General features: G+C 56.6%; 1 protein-coding gene across 1 annotated transcript; it reads left to right on the top strand.

The window, feature by feature from the left end:
- The first annotated feature begins 3,575 nt into the window (after positions 1-3,575).
- On the top strand, positions 3,576-4,868 carry FOXB2 (forkhead box B2). The gene has a single exon (XM_055123842.1). It carries the CDS (start codon positions 3,576-3,578, stop codon positions 4,866-4,868), a length of 1,293 nt encoding a protein of 430 aa, XP_054979817.1.
- The last annotated feature ends 8,739 nt before the right edge of the window (positions 4,869-13,607 follow it).

Raw genomic sequence — 13,607 nt, 5'->3', positions numbered from 1 at the left:
CGACCCAAATACGCCTGAGATAATTACACCGAGCCCGGGGCAACGATCTGCCAACCAGCGTCCTCCGCGCCAGCCAATATTTGGATAGTGCGGTGGTGGCGGTGGTGGTTGTTTCTTTTTTTAATTACGCGCGGAAACCTGAACCCGGCCGGGTGGTGCCACGGCGGCTACCCGATCTGTCTCTCTCCAGCCGGGGTCTACAGACAGCTGGAGCGAGCGCGCGCCTACCCGGCCCCGCCAGGGCCGCGGCGCGCCTGCAAAACTTGCCAGAATTATCCCACTTCGGAGGGGGTGGGGGAAAGAGGGAAAGAGGGACCGGGGAGGCAGCCCCGCGCCGCCCCGCCCCGCCCCCGCCCCAGCCGGGCTGCGGGCCGCGCCGAGGGGAGGAATCCCCAGAATGCGCGGCGGAGGCCAGGCCCCGAGGGAAAGGCGCGTCCGCACGCCTGAGTTCCCCGGGGCCGGAGCAGTGCCTCCAGGAACACCCGGCTATGGACTGGGGGCTGAGGGCTGCGCCCCCGCCCAAGCCTCGCCACGTGCCCCGGGAACGTGGAGGCCTGGGATGCTTCCTCCGACCTCCGAGCTTCCATTCGGGACCCACTGGCACGGAGTCGCCGAGCCAACTGGAGGAAGCCCGAGACACAGGGAGCGCGACCCGCACCTCCGGGCTGAGTCCAAGGAGGTGGCCCAGGCCCGCAGGTTGCCCGGCGACTGCCGCTGCAGCGCTGGGGAGCGGGGGGGGGGGGGGGGAGGTTGCACGTCTGGCTTCCTGGGGGGCTCCCTTTCAAACATCTAGGGGCTCCAGCGCTCCCCGGCGGCCCGGGCTCCACGGGAACCGTCTCTGCTCGGCTGAAGACCAGGCCGCGCCGCTGCTCCGGGGGCCGTAGGACATACACGTTTGCGCTAAACACCTGGGTCCGCGCCGCGTGCGGGGAGGGGGGGGCGTGTTGGCGCTCTCCTCTGGCCCAGGCCCCCTGCAGCGGAAGTGGGGCGCCCCCGGCACCCACGTCCGGGCCTCGAGCGCCTCTGCTGTCGCAGCACGTCGCTGGACGCCCCTGTGTGGGCTCCGTCTGCCCTGTCCCCGCGGGCTCTCCTGCGCGTCTTCCCGGGTCTCGCTGGCCCTGAAGGCCGTCGCCGCTCGGCTGCGGAGAGGTGCCTCCTCGGCAAAAGGAAATGTCGCTGAAATGCTCTGGCGGTAGAGGGGGGCGCCCCCGGTTTGAGGCGACAGCAAAGGCATCTTCGTCCTCTCCCGAGTCCTCTTCGGACGGGCTTGGGGGGGGGGTGCTCCCCCGTGCGTCTCGCCTCTTCGCCAGTCGCCCTGGCACCGACGTTGGACCGTGGCGGCTCTTGGAGAGTGGCTGGTCTCGCCGGAAATCTGGCTGCGGGATAAAGGTGACACTTGTGAACGGCTCCCCCCACTTCCCTCTCCTCCCCCCACCCCACACACACCCGGTACTTCCATGACCTAGAAGGCCGGACCGATGACGTGAATTCAGCCTTGGGCTGAGGTTGAGGAAGGGAGTTCTCCCGAATGGAAGAGCGTCCCTTCGCCTTCTTCTCCTAGAATCATTCGGGAAATTTCCGACTTCAAGCATCTTTGACAAATCATGGAGCTGGGGCTCAGATGCAGGGAAGGGGGGGAGTGCGGGAGGTGGGGCGGGGGCCCCCAACTTTGTTTCTCCTCTCACCTAAATGCCAATGCTGAGGCAGCCAGACCCGGAATGAAACCGGAGTGTGGTTCCCCGAGGTCCGCTGGGATTGGGGACCCGGGTGTGCGGGCAGAGACTCAGAGGGAACCCGCGTCTGACACAGCTGAGCGCTGCGACCCACGGGTCACCCCAGGGTCCTACCTGCATTCTTTTGACCCATTTAATGTTCAGTGTCTCGCTTTTCCTGGACGTGCTAAGAGCAAAGACGTCCTTCCGACACACCGGGTGATAGCACCTTTAGCTGGCACCAACGGGCTGGGCTCTTGCGCCCAGCCCCTTCGCCGCCACCCCAGACGAGACCCTATCCTGTGCCATCCGCCCGTTCCTGAGCCGCGCGTGGAGCTTCGCCCGCCGACAGCGCCACCCGCTCGGAACCGACCCCGAACGCATAGTTCCCAGCAGGGTCGCGGCCCGGTCCTTGCGCAAAACTGTCCTGAACCTGACTGTTCGGCGCCAACCCCGGGTCTGACATCAGCTGGCACGCGATAAAATCAAGGCCTTGGAGAAAGCTACCCGGGCTCTCACTCCTTATAGCTTTACCCTCAGACCCCGGGCGCAGGAAAGAGGCCTGGGGCCAGGCTGCGGGCCGGGAGACGCAAACGGAAGGAAAAGAGACCCAGAGGGCCAGGAGGTGGGGGACGGAGTGATCGGCTGGGTGAGGGGCCGAGAAGAGGTTCAGGGAGCTGGGAGCCGGGGGTGTCTCGACCCCTCTGCCTGCCCTCACGCGTCATAACCCGGGCGCGGGGCGGCTGCGGGGATCGCAGCCCGCGTCTGGCCCCTCCCTACGATCAGCCTGCGCCCCCCGCCCAGCCCCGCCGCGCCGCGGGGCTGCAGAACAGGGCGGGGGGGGGGGTGTTGGGTGATGAGCGCTGGCGGGGGGGCTGGGAGCGCCCGATCCCAAGTGGAGGAGGGGCGGGGGCGCGGCGCCTCTGTGCCCCTTCTTCTGCGCGAGACGCGGCGGCGGCGGCGTCCCTGCGCCTCAGTCATGTGATAGTCTCGGAGCGCGAGCTGCGGGGGTCTCGGCGTCTCGGGGACCATTACAAAACGCAGCCGGGAGAGCGCGTCGCCGCCACTGCCGCCGTCGCTGTCTCTGCGCTCGACACGGGCCCGGGAGCGCCTCGGCCGCGGCGGCGCGGACCGCTGAGCCGGCCCCAGCCAGCGCCCCCATCCACGGAGCCGCCGCCGCCGCAGCCGGAGCCACCAAACTTTTCCCCCCTGCGAGCAACTGCGAGGGCCCAGTCCCGCGCTCCGCGGAGAGCCGCCGGAGACAGGGGACGCGGGGTGGCCTGGGGCGCAACTTCGCGCAGTCGGCCGCGCCGCGCCCCCGGGAGCACGATCCGGGAGCGACTCAAATGACCCGCCAGGGGGCAGCGCTCGGGCCGCCCGCCGCAAGCCCCGCCGCTAACGGCCTTCAGGACCCAGAGCATCGCCTTGGATGCCACGGGCCCGAGTCGTGACTGCCCGCCCCGTCCCGCCCAGCCCGCTGGACCCGCCGCCCCCGACCCTCGAGCCAGGGAAGAGCACGCGGCGCCGGGCCGGGGCCCAGGCCCCTGCACGCTCGCCCGCAGCCCCCGGGCCCGCTCGGGAAGACTCGGTGCTGGCGCGCGCTGCCCGCGACCGCAGGCGCGGTTCGGCGACCGTTGGGGCCGGTAGCCGCGAGCGCCCGGCGCTCGGGGGGCGCTCGGGGGCGCGCACACAGAGCGTGGGAGAGGGGCGGCGAGCGCGCCCCGCGACCGCGAGCGAGCGCGGGGCGGGCGGGGGGCCGCGCGGGGCTCCCGCGGTGAGTGCCGACGGCCGGGACCCGCAGCCGGGCGCGGGGCGACGCCGCGGCGCAGCGCGGGCCGGCCGGCGGTGGCGGCGACGGGGGCGATGCCGCGGCCGGGGAAGAGCTCGTACAGCGACCAGAAGCCTCCCTACTCGTACATCTCGCTCACCGCCATGGCCATCCAGCACTCGGCCGAGAAGATGCTGCCGCTGAGCGACATCTACAAGTTCATCATGGAGCGCTTCCCCTACTACCGCGAGCACACTCAGCGCTGGCAGAACAGCCTGCGCCACAACCTCTCCTTCAACGACTGCTTCATCAAGATCCCGCGCCGGCCCGACCAGCCGGGCAAGGGCAGCTTCTGGGCGCTGCACCCCGACTGCGGCGACATGTTCGAGAACGGCAGCTTCCTGCGGCGCCGCAAGCGCTTCAAGGTGCTGCGCGCCGATCACACGCACCTGCACGCCGGCAGCGCCAAGGGCGCGGCGGGCGCGGGCCCCGGCGGACACCTGCACCCGCACCACGCGCCGCACCAGCACCCTCACCCGCACCACCACCACCACCACCACCACCACCACCACGCCGCCGCACACCACCACGCCCCGCCGCCGCCGCCTCCCGTGGTGCACTACTTCCACCAGCAGCCCCCCGCCGCCCCGCCGCCCACCGCGCACCTGCCGTCGCAGCCCCCGGCGCCCGCGCCGCAGCCGCCCCCAGCTCAGCCGCCGCCGCCCCCCGGCAAGATGCCCGAGGCGGCGGCGGTGGCGGCGGCAGCGGCGGCGGCGGCCGCGGCCGCGGTGGGCAGCGTGGGGCGCCTGTCGCAGTTCCCGCCATACGGGCTGGGCCCGGCCGCTGCCGCCGCCGCCGCTGCCGCGGCGTCCTCGTCCGGCTTCAAGCACCCGTTCGCCATCGAGAACATCATCGGCCGGGACTACAAGGGCGTGCTGCAGGCGGGCGGGCTGCCCCTGGCGTCCGTCATGCACCACCTGGGCTACCCGGTGCCCGGGCAGCTCGGCAACGTGGTGGGGTCCGTGTGGCCGCACGTGGGCGTCATGGACTCGGTGGCGGCCGCGGCAGCGGCCGCGGCGGCCGCGGGGGTCCCGGTAGGACACGAGTACGGGGCCTTCGGGGTGCCCGTCAAGGCTCTGTGCCACTCGGCCAGCCAGAGCCTGCCGGCGGTGCCGGTGCCCATCAAGCCCACACCCGCGCTGCCGCCCGTGGCCGCGCTGCCGCCGGCGCTCACGGTTCCCGCGGCCGCGCAGCAGCCTCCCGCGGCGCCGGCCTCCGTGTGCCCGGCGGCCACGGCCTCGCCCGCCGCGACCCTGCTGGAGCCGCCGGGCCGGGGCGCGGCCGAGAGCAAGGGCGGCTCGCTGTGTTCCGTGCTGGTGCGCTCCTAGGGGCGCGGACAGGGCACGGGCGCACGCTCAGGGCCGGCCGCGCTGTCCCCCGAACCCCCCCAACCCGGCCCGCGCGGGACAAGAACTCAGCGGCCCGAAAGTGGATACTCCCGTGGTTCGAATAAACGTGCCACTCGTTTGGCACAGACACCTGTATTCCTACTATGTTGTACAATCCGGTTAACGAAACCCGGTGTCCAGGTAAGCGTTCCTGTTGTCATTGACACTGGGCCTCATTACGTTATGGGGGGTTCCATATGGCAGGCCGTCCGCCGTCTTCCCCGCGAGCACTCGCTGGGGAGCGGAGACCGTCGGGGCGGGACCGAGGCAGGGGCAGACCGGCTCGGTCGAGGTGTCTCCCCGAGGGGCCGGGGTGCTGGCGGCCCCCCTGGCGACTGCAAGACGAAAGGGCTCTTCGCTTGGGGAAGCTCGTTCTGTTTAAGGAGGAATCGGAGCGCGGGCGACGCCACTGCGTTGCGGGTCAGGGGACCGGGAGAGGACAGGTGGCGTGGGGACTGAAGTCGGGTGTGGGGGGCAGGGGTCGTGGAGGACCTTGGGGAACAGTTAATTTCCAGCCTGCGACCTCAGGGGGAGACGGAGGGGAGGAGGGGCTAAAGCAAAGGAAACAATTGCAGGATTCGCTCGCAGAAAAGAGAGGGCCGGGGGCTTCGGAAACCCCAGACTCCGAGAGAGGTTGAGGGAAACGGCACCCAAAGGCGCCTTCCTCGCGCCCGTCCGTTTGTTGTGCGCGTCTGAGTAAGGCCGTTCGCCCTCCCTCCTCCCCGACACCCCAACATCCCGCGTTCGGTCCATTTGTAACTTTCAGGGTGGCTGAAATGTTCCTCCCCTAACTCACGAATATAGAAGGGGGGTGGGGAACCGCAACGCCACCAGGCACTGTTGCTCTCGTCATGCTTGCGGGCATGCAGCGCCACCCCCTCCTCGCCCCCCCCCCCCTCCTCCGGACGAGTCAACTGGAGCCCGCGTGGGCTGGGAACCTCCTTCGGGAGAATTCCCGTCCGAGTGGGAGAGAATCCGGCCTCTGGCCCGCGCCCGCTTGCCCCCTCCTTTGCCCCCGGGAATAGCACTTTACTCGCAGCAGACATTCGGGGACCGAGCGGGGTGGGCTAGGAGGCCGCGGCCCCTTACCTCCAGGTCCCTTCAGGCTTTCGTCGGCGCCGCGTTCGCGTTCGTGTTGTGACTTTGTGACAAGTTCGTGTGTGCCCGTCGTGCGCACGGTGTTCTCCATTAAAGCTTCTCTGGATGTGCCAGTGCCGCGTGAAGGTGTTTTGCTTTCCCCCCAGAATCTGGCCGGGCCGCGGCTCTGCGCGCGTCTCCTGCGCGGCGAGGCCGCTGCAATCACCCAGCTCCGTGGGCTTTCGAGCTTGGCGCTTCGGGAAGGCGTGGCCCGGCGGGGTGCCCTCGTTGCTCCCCCTGCTCGACGTGAGCGCCCGCGTCGCCTGCGTCCCTCCCACGGCTGAGCGCCTCGCGAGCTCCCGTTCTCCGCGGCGCTGCTGCAGACTGGGCCGGGCCAAACCCTCCACCAAGGCATGTCTTTGGTTTCGGCTGGAGGTTCCGGTCTACACCGCAGCACCAGGCAGCGCGACACGCTCCGCGCTTTGCTGGGAGCCTCGAGGGCCACCGCGGCTGGACGACGACCCGGAGCGGGTGGCGCGCTGCCCTCGGCGCCCCCTGAAGTTGGCGGCGGGGAAAGGTGCGAGCGGGCCGAGGTTCCCGCCACGAGCTGTCCAGACCTGTTGCGGCCCTGGCACGGCAGCGCTCGGCCACCCAGGGCCGACTGCGGGGGCGCCCGGGGCGTTGGGGGCCGTCTGGGAGCTGGGGGGGGGGCGGGTGTGTGTGCTGCTGGGGCCTGCACAGGTGTCCAGGAACCAGCTTCCCACCGCCGCCGCCTCAGGCATCTTGCCTTTGGCCAGCAGCGTGTCCAGCTGACCCAGTGCCACTGCGGGACTTCGGTGGCCTCTTACGAACGACGTTTCCGCGCATCCCTTCCCGCCTATCTGCACTGCGGCGTGCAGCCGAGCTTCCCTCGCCCGGGAGTCGCGTCTGAGTGGAGGTCGCTGCTTCCTTGGGGACTCAGGGACAGTGACCCACCCGGGCCCTGCAGTTCCGCAAGGGCGGCCTCAGCGGGATCCCCCGGCCGGAAATAGGGGACAGGTGGCCCAGAGACAGCTCAGGGGTAAGGTGCTCACCTTGCACTCGGCCCACCCACTTTCAGCCTCTGGCGCCGTCAAGAGTGACCCCTGAGCACAACCTACCCCAAACACAGAAAGGTCTGGGGATAGAGTGAAGAAGTGGCGCTGCTATATGGTCACGGGTTTGGAGGGTTCTGGAAGTCCCCGTTCTTGACCCTGGAAGCCCAGGCCCTCAGCTGAGGGACAGCAGCGCAAAGGGACTGCTCTGAGGGGTTGCTCGGTAGCTCACCTCTGTTCCTTCCCTACCTGCTGCAAGGGGCTCCTCACTGTGGGAAGGAGTTCCTCACCCCCTGTCTGGCCCAGGGGGCAAAAAAAGAGGACCCCAGATTGGACTCTCCTCTTCCTGGGTCCCCTCACCCCTACAGGGACTGTGATCCCACAGTGGGGAACACTGCTCATTTGGGGTTTTGTTATTGTTTTCAAAGAGAAGCCAGAAGGGAGAAGGGAGCCCTCTGTGTGAAGTGAGCCCACTGACATTTGCATCCAGGAGGGCACCCTGATGTATCCAAAGGAAGCTGAACAGAGACTAGTAAAATCCGAGATTGCTGCAAACAAACAAGGGATGTTCTGGTCCCCTGTGAGATCCACTACTTAAAACCCTTACAATCTCCTGGAAAGATCTTTGTATCTAACAGAAGTGCAGGTCAGCCATCCTGGTGCCAGGAGGGATCTCATGAGCCAGGCAGGCGCACTGGGGGCTGAGGCAGGAACCTGGAAGGGTCAGTGATGTGCAATCTGAGACCAGACTCAGATTTGCCTCCACCAGACTCAGGTTTTCACATTCATGTTAGAAAGAAAAAAGCCACATGCCCAAAGATTCTGGAGCTAGATTCCTTGCTTACTGCAAGCTTGTAGACCGAGGCCAAGCAATCAAAAAGGTTTTGTTTGTCCTGGTTATAACCAACATATATAGAGAGCAACAAAGCTGATGCATGGAGTGTGTGCATTCTCCACCTTGGTGGTCACCGAGAGATATGTGCCCTTGGTTCTCTCTCTCTTCCTCCCTCTCTCTCTCTCTCCCTCCCTCTCTCTCTCTCTTTCTCCCCTCCCCAATAAAACTATTTCTCTCAATAAAACTATTTTATTCTACTGAAAAAAGAAGTGGTGTTACTTTGCAGTGGTGTTACTTTGCTGAGCCTCTAAATTGAGTAGGTGTTCTGACATGGCCATTCAAGCATACTATCTAGCCTCCTGTTGAAGTAGGGAGAAGTCCATCCCGGTTATAAAAAAGCAGAGGTATGACATGTGAAGGTGTATTAGTTCCTTCGTTCATAAGATCACTCTTGGTATGCTCTGTTCTGGTGGCAGTCACATGAAATTATACTCCTGCTTCTAGAATGATGAAGAAGACTAGTTACTAGGTCTTCGATTACTTCACTGAATGCAAACTCTAGGGAAGGTTCGGGAGATGCAAACAGAAGTGAGATTGGCTTTTGTGCAGTGTCACTGAAGCAAAGGACGGAGGAAAGAACTTGGCATGATCTGTTGACTGTATTTTCCTGCGAAGCTGAGAATATTGCTGTGGGTGAAAGGACAAGAGTTCTTTTATCAGTAGTCCCTAGGAAATCAGCCATCCTTCCAAGGCTGGGATTGTCACAGTTGGCATCTGGCACTTAGGAAAACTGTCATTTAGGCTGGCTTGTGGTCAATTATCTCCTTAAGTAGACTGGCATTAGTCCAGCCAGGGAGGAGGGCTGGTCGCATCAATAGGAATCAGAGCCAGCTAGCTGAAAGTGGCTCTGAGAAACTCCAAACATTTATGGATTGCAGAGAATGCTCATTCATACCCATTCTCTGGGATTCAAGGTGGCATCTGCATGTTTGGAAATTCTACAGAAAGAAGCTACGGAGGGTCTGGGAGCAGAATACCTAAGGAAGAGGAGCATTGACCAGAAGGTCACTGATTCCGCCTAGATTTTATTCCCTTGACAAACTTTTATTTCTCATTTGCACACAATTCTAAAAATTGGGGCACTGGATAAGAATTTTGATTCTTTGTTGTACCTGTCTAGAGCATGGGCAGAAAGGATATCTTGGAGGCATATTCAGATTTGACGTGGTATATCTATTATACTACATGTACATAATTCTGCATGGTGGTTTAGGAGAGTGGGGTGGAGTTGGCATTGAAAATGGGAATGAAGGAAATAATTCCAAAAACTAATGATAACCACTTTGTGGATTAAAAGACTGGAGGAATTTGAGTAGAGGTGGAAAGTCATTGAATTCCAAAGGACAAAACAATTTTTTAAAAATCAAACATTCTCCTTTTGCTCCTTGAAAGTATTTTCATTAACTTTATCTCTCAAAGCTGAAATGCTACCTTATACCCTTTGGGGGAGATTGAAGAGATCTGCTTGGGATTTGAATTTGGTCTTAAACCATTGTTTAAATGGTATGAGTTGGCAAAACTCCAGATGTACTCTGTCCCAAGCACTTTTCCTCCTTAAATCTCCCCTGTGTATTTTAAGGAAAATTCAAGCCACATGTTGCTCTTTCCCTCTTGCATCCAAATGTAATTTTATTGAATTTTAGCATGGTCCATGAAATTCAAATTCTGAGTTTTAAGTATAATATATTCATATGATCTACACTGTACACACAGTCACATGATACACACATATATCATTAAGCAGAAAGCAAAGCATCTGAGAACTATAGTTGTCTTATTATAGTAACATTTCTTTAAACTGGAGCACCAGTGCCATTCTTTAAAAAAGGGATTTTTACAAAATCACTAAAAATTCCAAAATTAGTGGCTCATGAAAACATTTTACAAAGAAAATTGCTAGGAAGATGTTTTAGTTTTCTTATTTTGATCCAAATTGTTTTTCTTGCCACTTGGAAAAGATACTTGCATCCAGGAGATTCCCAAGCTCTGCTTGTAAGTCATGGACCTCATTATTGCAGCATCATTTAAAAAATGCTTGTTCAAATATGCTTCCCCATCTGAGTCACTTCCAGGCCTGTCAGCACCTTCACGCAAAGCGTGCTTTTACTGTCACTGCAGATGGATGCTTGGTAAAAAGGGGGCAGAGAACTATACTCTAGCTCCAACTGAATTAGGTACATTCCAGAAAGTATTCATCATTTTAGAATGTTCAGATGAGAAAAAGGAAAGGATGAAGGAAGAAACGGGGTAGGGAAAGGATAGGGAGGAGGAAGAAAAGGAAGGAAGAAGGAAAAAGGGAAGGAAAGATGAAAGGAAAAAGGGAAGGAAGGAAGAAGGAAGGAAGGAAGGAAGGAAGGAAGGAAGGAAGGAAGGAAGGAAGGAAGGAAGGAAGGAAGGAAGGAAGGAAGGAAGGAAGGAAGGAAAGAAGGAAGGAAGGAAGGAAGGAAGGAAGGGAGGGAGAGAGGAAGAAAGGAAGAAAGAAAGGAGAAAAGGGGGGGAAGGAGGGGAGGAGATATAGAAGGGAGGGAAGGAAGAAGAAAGGAAGGAGGAAAGGAGGGGAGGGAGAGAAGGAGAAATAGAAGGGGAAAAAAGGAGGAAAGGAGAGAAAGAAGAAATGGATGTGTGCATCTTATATTGAAAAAGTAAAAGTAATTTTAATTATAATGTTCTAACCTCACATTGCTTTGTTTTTTTCTTAGGAAATTAGAGATGAATTCTTTCTGTGTATTTGTCTATACTACTATATTACTTACCTGAAGTAGTCTTGTCTTTAAAACAATATTCCTTCTCTAAAAAAAATTCCTTAGCCAGAGGGGCCAGGATATTATTTAACTAATTTAGGGCACCTATATTTATTGCCTAAAATGATAAAATCCAAGAATTCATTCTAGGGAAAAATTTTAAGATGTTAACTTTATTGTCATTTATTTTATAGGGATTGACCTAGATCCTCATAGGAAAATGTCTAAACAATTCTACTTGCATATGAACGAATATCACAACCACTAAAATAATGCTTATAAATTTTTACTCAGAAAAATGTTTTGGGGATGAGAACCATGATACAGTCAGTAGGGCACTTGCCTTACATGCAGCTGACCCAAGTTAAATCTCTGGCATCCCATATGGTCCCCCAACACTTCCGTGAGTAATTTCTGAGTGCAGAACTAGGAGTACCCCCGAGCATTGCTGGGTGTGGCCCCAAAACCCCCCAAAAAAGTTGTTTGTGAAATCCTGTTGAAGAAAATATTTCAACCATATAATGTATATGAACAGGCACTAGAAGAGACTATACCACATATTAATAGTGGTATCTTTATATTGGCAAAATCACATTTATTTTGCTTGTTTTCCATATGTTCTAGATTGCTTATAATTTCCTATTACAATCAGGAGTGTATCCTGAATACAGCAGGGCCAGAAATAACCCCTGAGCACAGCTGGGTGTGGCCCAAATACATAAAAACAAACAAAAGTCCTATGGGCCCAATGATTCCAGAATTTTGGATCACTCCCTACTGTAATGCAGAGACATAAAAGAGTTGAGTGGGAAACTGGCGACCTTCTTATCAAAGACAACTGTAAGCCACCAAAGGCCACGTCCATGGGACCTTAACATAAAAGTCAGTCCAGTTGGCTCTGAATTTGCCCCTTTATACTAACCCGTCACACAAATATTTGGGACCAGTGGGTTTAAGGAAATATTTACTCTCTTAATGTGGTGTGATTATACTTACATATCATTCTTTCACATGGCACATTATGCATTGTATTGAAGGGCTTTATATCTACTATTTTATATAGAGGGGCTAGGTTTTATTCTGAGTTTATATTATCCAAACTCAGCTCTAAAACTTGGAGGATGGGGGCAGCATTCACGCTGATTTTTGACTGACACATCATCTAGGTGAATTCACACTTTGCTTTAAAATAGTGCCATTCAGTCAATTATTTATAAAATATTTTGTTCCTTAGCACTGAGATACTAAACCATGAACACACTAATAAAATTAACATTACTAGGCTAGAAACTAGGGTTCCCTCTAATCATTAAACACTTGGTAACCCCACCGACCACCTATATTCTGGTGAATCATACCCCAGATCCCTGGGGAATTATTTTGGTCAGAGGCAAGGAAGGTATAGTGGCTTTGTTGTTAGCTCAGATTTAAACCTCTGCCTCCTGTTTGAGACATAAACTAGAGTGAGTGATAAATGTCATTCAATTTTTTACTTGAAGTCATCATCATAAATCTTACTCTAAACGGGGCCAAAGGCAGTGCAGCAGGGAGGGCACTTGCCTTGTTTCTTGCTCAGACCATCCTATATGGTCCCCTGAGTCCTGCCAACAGTGATCCCTGAATGCAGAGCCAAGAGCACTTTTGGTGGTGTCATCTAGTCTTCTGAGAGTTTTCTTGACCTTGATTCTTCCTGTACTTGGTACTTCTCCCCTCCCGACTCCATTCCCATTCCTGTGAACTCCTAACTGTAGTTCTGTTTTTCTGTTCTAGACTTGAACATTGAGACTTTGCTTTCTACAATGAAAATGACCTACAAAATTCATGTCCTAAATAAAGACAGTTATTTTCATTAGAGGAACTTAAATACAAGCTACTAAAATCACTTCTTAGGGGCCAGAGAGATAATTAAGAATTAAGGCTTTTGACTTGCAAGCAGATAACCATGGTTTGATCGCTGGCACCACATAAGGTCCCTTAAGCATCACTTAAAAGTGATCCCTTAGTGCAGAGCTAGGAATACGTTTCAAACACCACTAGGTATGGCCCCCAAACAAATAAAATAACATCTTAATAAATAAATTACAATCACATTTTATTTTATGTTGCCTTTTTCATTTCTCTTTGTTTTTGTGTTGATGTGATGTCTAGGGTTTGTGCAATTTGTTACTATGCTCACACACTCTTGATTGTGGTGTGTCAGAGATTGCACTTTTTGTGGCATCAGAGATCACACTTTTTGTGATCACATGGGGCTGTGCCAGGAATCAAAACTCAAGTTCAGTCTTATATCTGCATGTCAGATCAGGCACTCTACCATTAAGATACCCCTTCAAATCACTTTTTTTCTTTTTGGCCACACCCAGCTGACCTCAGGGGTTACTCCTGGCTCTGCACTCAGGAATTATTTCTGGCAGTACAAGGGGGACCATGCAGGATACTAGGGATCGATTCCCATCCTGCCATATGCAAGGCAAGTGCACTTCATTGTACTATAGTTCCAGCCCTATCAAATCACATTTCAAAATCTCGCCATACATACTTATTGATTTGACAATCTATTAATAGTTGGAACAGAAACTGTGTCAGATGCTGACAATAAAACTTCTTTCTACTCTGTCATTTGCTAAGCTGCTTTTCTCTCACCTCCAAACCCACCTGAGATGCAGGAGCCAGGATTTCTGCTTTGCCAGCTGGCTATATATCAGGTCCTGGTAACAGGGGTGTCAACAAGCTTAGAAAATGTAAAAAAGTTATTTGACCCATCCTGGTCCTTTCTTCTGAGCTACCTTTCCCTCCAGATTCCTGACAACGTCACCCAAGTGATGTTGCTCCTGGTTGCAGGCTCAGTGGTACAGCAGTAGCTGACTTTACTTGAAAACTTTTACAGCATTAA

The sequence above is a fragment of the Sorex araneus genome, chromosome 1, assembly GCF_027595985.1.
Source record: "Sorex araneus isolate mSorAra2 chromosome 1, mSorAra2.pri, whole genome shotgun sequence".
In the NCBI taxonomy this organism is placed as follows: domain Eukaryota; kingdom Metazoa; phylum Chordata; class Mammalia; order Eulipotyphla; family Soricidae; genus Sorex; species Sorex araneus.
This window is presented reverse-complemented; position numbering and strand designations above follow the sequence as displayed.

What these genes read in the sequence shown, in the direction of transcription:
- FOXB2 (XM_055123842.1), top strand. Translation starts at nt 3,576, where the DNA reads ATGCCGCGGCCGGGGAAGAGCTCGTACAGCGACCAGAAGCCTCCCTAC.